Below are 8,272 nucleotides of genomic sequence, written 5' to 3'. Positions count from 1 at the left end.
AAGTCTCTCTAGAAGAGACACAAAATTATGGCGTAGAGTATAGTAAGTATTCTACTATGAAACTGTTCCTTTAGTTAATGTTTACACTGAGTCACAATATAAAAAAAATTACTTCTCACTATGGGTTTCAGTTCAGGAATCTGAAGATCTCAGGTTTACAGGTCCTTTTAGTCACTGTACTAAATTATAAGGGCCCCTGGAGCATCAAACAAGCACTGAGGGCAGGTGCTCTTCTTCTTCAGAACATACCCAGGACTTTGATGGGTATTTTACAGGTGTCTATATGAAATGCCCGATCCATACACTAATAGCATCCTCAGGAAGGTAATACACCTTAGTTTTCTAAAGTTCGCTGCTTCTCGACCATGGCTGTACATCGGAAAGGCTGTACCTTTCCCATCTTGGACAACTCTTGCTGAGCCAAAAGTCGCCTTTCTGACACCCTTGTGTCCACCTGCACTCTCCACCGTCCCCCTGGAAGCATCACATTTCCCACTGCATAACTCTGTTGTCATGCCATGTCCTCCCTAGAAGCCTAGGTTCCTGCCTAACCTGTCTCTACCTGTCAAACTTCTACTCACCTTTCAAGCACTAGCTCAAATGCCACTTCTACGAGGCCTTCCACAATGGGAGGCATTTACTCCCTCCCTCTGCACTCCTATGCCTTTTAATTTTCTAACATTCGGTTGGAACTTTCTTGTATCATTATTACCTGGCGGCTGCCTTTGAGTTTGAGTAGACTGTAAGCTCCTTGAGGACAAGAGTTTCACTTTGTATTATATCTCTGCATCCTGTGCAGGGGCTAGTGTATACGCAACAAACACTCGTTGAATGAATGAGTGAATACAGGATTCACTTGCCAGATAGTTTTTATAGAAGGAAAGTTGCCAAAGTCATAGCTTAAGTGGAGACAGGGTTTTAAATCCACCAAATCCTTACTTTATGATAAGAAAAATATTTTTCAAAATTATGCAAATGCAGCTTTGAGGCAAGTTCTCAGCCCCACTTCTGACCAGACTGGAAATCCTGAGCTCTCTGAAGGGTGTCATGGAGATCATCTCTCCTCAGATTAATGAATGAATGAATGAACAAAGGTTTAGTGCATCTCAAAAACCAGGCACTGTGTAAGTGCTTTTACAAACATTTTTACATGCCCCCAAATTGGTCCTATTACAGAGCTAAGCACTCATCTCCAGAAGATGAACCTACACGAGCTTTCTCAGGAACAAAACACACAATCTCAGGACAGAAAAGCCGAGGCTGGGAACTAGAGAAGCTCTGGGGGCCATGCGTTGAAGAATTTTTTTTAAAGAGACAAACCTCTGGTTATATGCAGACAGTGTAATTACACATAAAACATGGGATAATCTACCAACATACTTTTAGAAATGTTAAGAAGGTTCAACAAAGTTGCTCAAAACAAAATTAATATGGCAAAAATGTCAACAATCCTTTATATCGGCAATAATCAATTAGATTAGAAAATGTGATAGGAAAAAAACATCCCATTCCTCACAACAACAAAAACTGATAAATCTAATAAGAAACATACAAAATCTTTATTGAAGGACAAAATTGGCCAGAAGAAATAAAGAGATAGATTATGTTTATAAATGGAAAGATGTCATTTCAATCAAAATCCCAACGGAGCTTTTCACATGGGGAACAAATGGGATCAAGAATAACAGAAGCAATATTTGAAGAAGAAATTGGAACACAAGGAGGAGAGGGATTGCTATATATGATGTGCCCTTTATTATAAAGCTCTGGTGATTAAAACAATGATGTGGTGCAGAAGTAGACAAATTAGCCAATGGAAAAGAAGAGAGACTCCAAGGATAAACTCTTGAGAATCCAGGAACCTGAATAAGCCAGAGGCAGCATTTCAAACAAGTGTAGAAAGAGCTGTCTATAAATATTGTGGGGTAATTAATTGGTCAGCACATGGCGAAACCATTAAAAACATAGATTTCTACCTTGAATTAGCCACAAAATAAATTCCAGATGAATTAACCTAAAACTTTTCAAAGAAAATATAGAAGAAATCATTGTCACAAAAAAGGTATTAAAAAACACAAATTGTAATAGGAAAAGATTGATACATTTGACTTATTAAAATTGAAATTTTCTGAATGACAAGGGACATCGTAAATAAAATAAAAGGACAAGCCGTGGAATGGACTAAGATAGCTACAATGTCTACAACTGACAAACGATTCGTGTACAGACTATAAAAAGAACTTCTACATGTTAAAGAGAAAAAGCTAACTCTACAAAAACGGGAAAAGGTCATGAGCAGGCAAGTTATAGAAGAGGAAACACAAGCGGTCAATAGACATATTGACCAGAATATGCAGTAATCAGAATATGCAGATTAAATAAGCGAAATGAAGTGAGATATAACCTCACATTCCTTAGATTGAATTAGAAGTTTTTAGTCTGACAGTAAGTACTAACGGTTGCTGACATTGTGGAGAAATTAGTGATTAAATTGGTACAGCTACTTTGGAGAGTAATTTAGCCAGTTCTGTATAGTTAACGTGATGTGTACTCAAGGGAAACATTCCATGCAGACACGGTGGACACAAATAAGGATACTTTTTGTAATGTTGTTTATAACAACAAAAACTGGTCCGTATCCATCAACAGAATGGTTCCATGAACAATGATATACTCTCAGTGAAATATATACTGAAAGAGGTAAAAAGCCTTGAAGAAAGTCAGAAGACTGAGTCCTGGGCTCTTGTTCTGCTTCTAACTGATGATGGGATGTTACACAGGTCACTTGTCCCTCTGTGAAGCATGCTCTCCCCGGTATTCTCATGGCTCACTCCCTCACCTCCTTCAGGTCTGTGTGCAAATTCCACCCGAGCCCACTATTTACACAACCAGCATCCGCACCCCCTGACACTCCTTCATCAAGAAGCAGAATGGTTTAAAGGCTGGGTCCGTAGACTCTGGGCAGACTTGGTTCAAACCCCATCTTTACCAAATACTGTTTGTATGACCTTAGGCAAGTTATTTAAGCTTTCTGTGACTCAGTTTCCTCCTCTGTAAAATGAAGATAATAATAGTTTTCACCTCGGAGGGTTGTTGTGAGGACTGAGTGAGTTAATACCCCAAATATTTAGAACAGTGCCTGTTATAAAGGAGGTGCTCGTGAATAGAAAATGACGTGGCAGTTCAAATGAATGAAGGAGACTGGAGTGACGTGGGTACCTCTCACAAACAGGCTGCTGAGTGAAAAGAGGGGGTCCTGCATGGTCCTGAACTTCTCTCCTCTAATCACGGGCCCCACACGGTCCAGCCCTTAGTTGCACCCACAGTTAGGTGTCCCTCTCATGGGTTTTAGTGCCTCTCGCCTGCTGTCCATGCCCATCACAGCTTGGCCAAGGAGGTTTTTGGCAATATGTTTTGAATCGATTGAATCTAATTAATTCCGAAAAGTCCTTGAATGCCAGAGGATGAAGACACCATTGACTCTCTCAGAGAATAAAGACATGAGGAGAGTGGGAGCAACAGAGCAGGTGAGCGACACGGACCCCCAGAAAGGGAGAGAATCCCAGAGGCAGGATGTCTCCAAGGGCAGGAATTCTGTGAGTCCAGGACGAGGGAGTGGGGGCTCTCCCCACAGCCCCTTTCTGAAGGCCTGTCCTGGGTCCATTGGGTGACTGAAGTTTTAACTGCCACGTTCTCAGAGGACTCTGTGCATAAAAAAAGATCTCGAAGGGTCCCAGGGAAGGCCCTAGCACTGACTGCAGGTGGAGAGTGGGGTTGGAGACCAGGGGGTTTGGGGACCAACGGAGGCTTTTTCTTTACTTCCTGTAATTTTACTCTCTGTACTTTTGCATTGATTGAGTTCTATACAGTGAGAAAGAATTCGTTTATCAAAAAGAAAAATTATCTTGCATGTAAGAAGTACTCAGTGAACAGGCATTACTATCATCTTTAAAACAAAGATAAAGAAGACAGAGACCTCCTTCAGGGCGCAGAAGTCCCCAGGCGGGAGGGCACCCTGCTGGCACCTCTTCCTCGCGCAGTGCAGCCGGTCCTTCAGCAAGTCTCGCTGGCACTACCTTCCGAGCACGTCCTGAATCCAGTCGCTTCCCCCTTCCTTCACCACCCAGCCACCTGCCTTGCTCATCCCTAGCTTAGTTGTACAATAGCCTCCTTGTTCCTACCCTAGGAATTAGGTACTACTAGAATCTCCACTTTGCAGGCGCAGCAACTGAGGCACAGAGAGTTAAAAAATTTGCCTCAGGTCCACATGTGAAATGGCAGAGCTGGGATCCAACTCACGTGGAGTGTGTGCTCTTCGCCGGCCCCTCCACGTTGCCTCCCTTCTAGCCTGTCTTTGCACCCCATCTCTCTCATCAGAGCTTGCTACTCTGTCTGTAAGGCTCTGTGTGTTCTGGCCCTGGCCTACCTCTCCAGCCTTATCCCCACTCCCCTCCTCCTCACCCACCGATTCCCAGCCCCACTGGCTTCCTTGGCTACTCCTCCACCTAGAACATTCTTTCCTTCCTAGTCTTCAAATGGCTTATTTTCTCCCTTCACTCAGGCCTCTGCTTGATTGTTACCTCTTGCAAAAGGGATCCCCTGACCACCCTTTCTAAAAAAGTCCCCACTTTATTCTGACCCTTTCCTGCCATAATTTTATTCATAGATCTTACACTTCTTGATGTGACATCATGTTTGAATATTTATTACGTGTCTCCTCTCCCTAGAATTTCTGCTCCACGAGGACAAGGACTTTGTCCCCAGTGCCTGGAACACAGCCTGGCACAGAACAGCAGCCCAGTAAATGAAAAAAATGAGCCCAAGACAGCCCATGTGGACATTGGGCCTCTCTAGCACCAGATCTAGGCCTACTGTCTGTGGCTGCTTGGAAAGTGTCTGTACCCCTGCACAGGATGGCGCTTTTGCCCTCTGGGTCAACAGTGTGGCCCCATCCTTCTCTCTGGGGCCCCTGGACCGGCAGGGTAGAAGGTGAAGTGAGAATTTCCATATCCTTCCCAGTTTGTCCCCCTCCTGCCCCTCCCGCCACCTGAAAGAGGATCTGACAAATCCATCCCCACCAAGGTGATGAAGATGTGAGGTGCTGCCCTTGCCGGGGATCTCTGCATTTTGAATGAGGCCCAGGCAGGAGACACTTCACCCCTACGTCTCACTATGTCGTGTTGTAACTCCTGAGACCAGAATGTTTGGGGGAGACCCTGCCTTTCCTTCTCTGAGGCCCCAGGAGACCAGGAGACAGGGCTTCCCTGGTCAGAGTGTTGAGGGAGAGGGAGAGATGCGACTCGAATGTTGCAGCCCCTGCCATCCCATTTGATCTACCTCATCTTTTCCTGCTGCCCCAAAGGCCTGGCTTGCTTTCAAAAGGATCCCCAAGCAATCCTGAGGCTCTGCTTTGGGGAATGCCCCCAGAGGCTCCCCAGGGAGCCCAGGACAAAAGTCTTACCCATCTCAATCCCGCAGATGACCAGGGCCGCAATCACGGCACCTGCTGAAGTCCCAGAGAAGCGATGAGCTGTTTCCAGCATCCGGGGGGCCAGATCCCGTAGGGCGTCCACAGCCCCAGCCTGGTAGTAGGAGAGGAATCCGCTGCCAGAGAAGGAGATGGAATGAGGGGTGTCTGGGTCTCCCTTGAACACCTGTTCTTCCATCTCCTCGGCCTGGGGCCCTCTGTGGTGGAGAGGAGTCGCCCCTCAGCACTGGTCTACTTGAGCCGGGGCTGCCCTCCGGTTGGAACTCTGTCAAGCTTCTGTGCCAGTCCGGAGCCTGGAATGTGGCCGTCTCTCCCCCGCCGGCTGGGGCACCCCCGGGTGGCTCAGGCAGCTGTGGCCTGGGCCTGTTGATCTCTGCCAGGAGACAGCCCCAAAGCCTAGTAAAGGGCCCCAGACCCAAGGCGAGGCGTATGAGCAGCGTCTGGTCCTGCGAGGGCACCCGAGCTTCATTGTGTAGCTACTTCATTGTGTAGCTAGATTCATCTCCGGTACAGAATCCTCAGCCCTCCGCCCATACCTAGGGGCATTCACGGCTGCCACTCAGGGCCAGGCCCAAAGAGGCGGGTGTTACTCAGCCCTCAGCCCAGAAGGCTTCACTCATGGGAGTTGCAAAACTTCCTCCGATGGTTATCAGAGGGTGCCTCTCTCTCTCTCCTTGACTGCTGTGGCAGTAAAGGAATTGAACACTGGCCTCCCTCCAGGAGGTCGAGTCCCTCCCTGAAGGGGCAGGGCTGGCATATTGGCTCTGGTTTTTGAAGGAGAGGCACTCCCGCCACCCACACTCCCCACAGTCTTGCCCCTCCCTGGGCTCCTTCTCCAGGCTCCGTGAGGCATGTGTGGTATGTTGCACCATTGTTTTTTTATTTGTTCTTATTAAGTAAACTCTCCTTTGCTTATTCACTTGTTTGTTCACATGTTACGACTGGCTAGAGGCAAAATTGTAAAGAAAGACAAGTTTTGCCTCTGGGGCCCCACCCACTGCTGCCTCTCCATCCTCCCTGTCTTTTTTTCCCTGGCCCTTCAATGACCCATTGACCCTTAGTCAAGTGCCCTCTCACTAAACCCGAAAACTTCGTGCTGTCTCCTAAGTATCTGGAAAGAAATCCGTCTAAAATCTAGATCCTTCTAAGTGTTTGGGGCTTCATATTGTATGTTCTTCCCACTTTGAAATGAGAAGTTTGAGATGGCACTATTTAACTCCAAGAATGAACAACTTGAGAGACCAGATATGGGAACATCAGAATCAGAGCAGAGATGTTTTGGAGCCCAGAAGGCAAGGGAGGTGGCACATGGGGACCAGGGTAGTTCCAGGGGCACCAGTCATGCCCCCTCTGAAGCTGTGCAGTGTGGCCCTGGAAAGGAGAGTCTTCCTCATATATCGAAAACTTCAGGATGTGGTTCCGTAGCGTAGCAGTTAGCACGTCTGCTTTACAAGCAGGAGGTCCTGGGTTCGTGCCCCAGTGGAGCCACAGTCAATGGTCTACGGACATGCCACCCTGAACAAGCCTGATCCCGTCTGATCTCGGAAGCTAAGCAGGGTCGGGCCTGGTTAGTACTTGGATGGGAGACCACCTAGGAAGACCAGGTGTTGTAGGCATAAATAATAATAAATAAATAGATAGAAAACTTCACGGCCATGTGGCAAGATCACATCTCTCCCCTTTATATGCCCCGCCCCAGACCATCCAGAGACAGAACCAGAATTAGAATTGAGACACCAAATCCTGCCCGATGGCCAGTCCAGCCCCATACTCTGTTAGGATGTGGTATCGGTGCTTCACCCACCCCAGGGTGCTCCCAGCACTGAGCCGTGTTGGAATTCCACAATGAGGGCAACACCCAGTATTCACGTAGAAGGGAGCTCTCTCTCTTGGGTAGGTAGTTCCAGGTATAGAATTACCTCTGTCTGTAAAGAGACCTTTTGATTAAATGTGTGTGCAGCAGAGAAACTGTGTGTGTGTGTGTGTGTGTGTGTGTGTGTGTGTGTGTGTGTGTGTGTGTGTATACATGCATGGAGAGACTTGAGGCTTACCACTGGGGGGAGGTGGGGTGTGCCAGGGTGGGGTCCAACCGGCTTTTGGAGCACTGGGACCTTACCTCCTTCCTGGGAGATCAGGTCAGTTCCACTGAGTGTTTCACACCCAGCTCAGTGCCGGGGCCCTTGGGGACCGGAGTGAATGGAAGCACCATCCCTTAACCCAGACACTTCCAGGCTTTTGAGAACAAGACTGGCAAATGTGACGTAACTAGAGAGCCAGACAAGGCAGTCTGTGATTACGTATCGAGTTGTGTGGGGCTGCGATTCCTGCCAGAAAAGCTGAGAGACGTGGGTGAGCAGCGTGGGAATGAGCCACCAGTGAAGGTGTGCGGTGGAGCTGGTGGGGGGTTTGAAGAAGCTGTGGGGAAGAGGGAGGGTACTGTGGCACGGAACAGCACCAGCTCCATGCGGAGGAGGGCATAGGCGCGATGGGCGAGATGGTGGGCAGTTACACAGGAGGAAGGGCTTCAGATCAGATAGACTTGGGTCGAATCCCAGATTTGCTCTTTATGGGTAGCGTGACCTGTGTGACCTCTCTAGGCCTCAATTTTCCTCATTCGTAAAGGAGACAATGACACCTATGCTTCACAGTGGTTGTAAAAATTAAGGATCTGGCTGTAAAATACCTGGCATGTGGTATGTCTATTATTATCAAAGGGTAGTAAGAGCTGAGACTTCTGGAACAGATGAGCCAGGGAGCTTAGCTGGAACAGAAAGGTGGAGTTGG

The 8,272-nt window shown here is 47.5% G+C and overlaps 1 protein-coding gene and 1 non-coding gene across 2 annotated transcripts in view; one reads left to right on the top strand and one right to left on the bottom strand.

The window, feature by feature from the left end:
* PNPLA1 (patatin like phospholipase domain containing 1) overlaps positions 1-5,666 on the bottom strand; it is a 36,544-nt gene extending 30,878 nt beyond the window's left edge. The window contains exon 1 of the mRNA XM_011354815.1: positions 5,462-5,666. Within this exon, the coding sequence (XP_011353117.1) occupies positions 5,462-5,666 (205 nt within the window). The remainder of the gene's footprint in view (positions 1-5,461) is intronic.
* A 1,319-nt stretch (positions 5,667-6,985) lies between these two features.
* LOC111736239 lies at positions 6,986-7,104 on the top strand. The gene has a single exon (XR_002779129.1). It is a non-coding gene; the product is annotated as a 5S ribosomal RNA (ribosomal RNA).
* Positions 7,105-8,272: the final 1,168 nt, after the last annotated feature.

Source organism: Pteropus vampyrus, unplaced genomic scaffold (assembly GCF_000151845.1).
Source record: "Pteropus vampyrus isolate Shadow unplaced genomic scaffold, Pvam_2.0 Scaffold18, whole genome shotgun sequence".
Taxonomy (NCBI): Eukaryota; Metazoa; Chordata; class Mammalia; order Chiroptera; family Pteropodidae; genus Pteropus; species Pteropus vampyrus.
The sequence above is the reverse complement of the archived record's forward strand: the minus strand, read 5'-3'. Positions and strand labels throughout refer to the sequence as shown.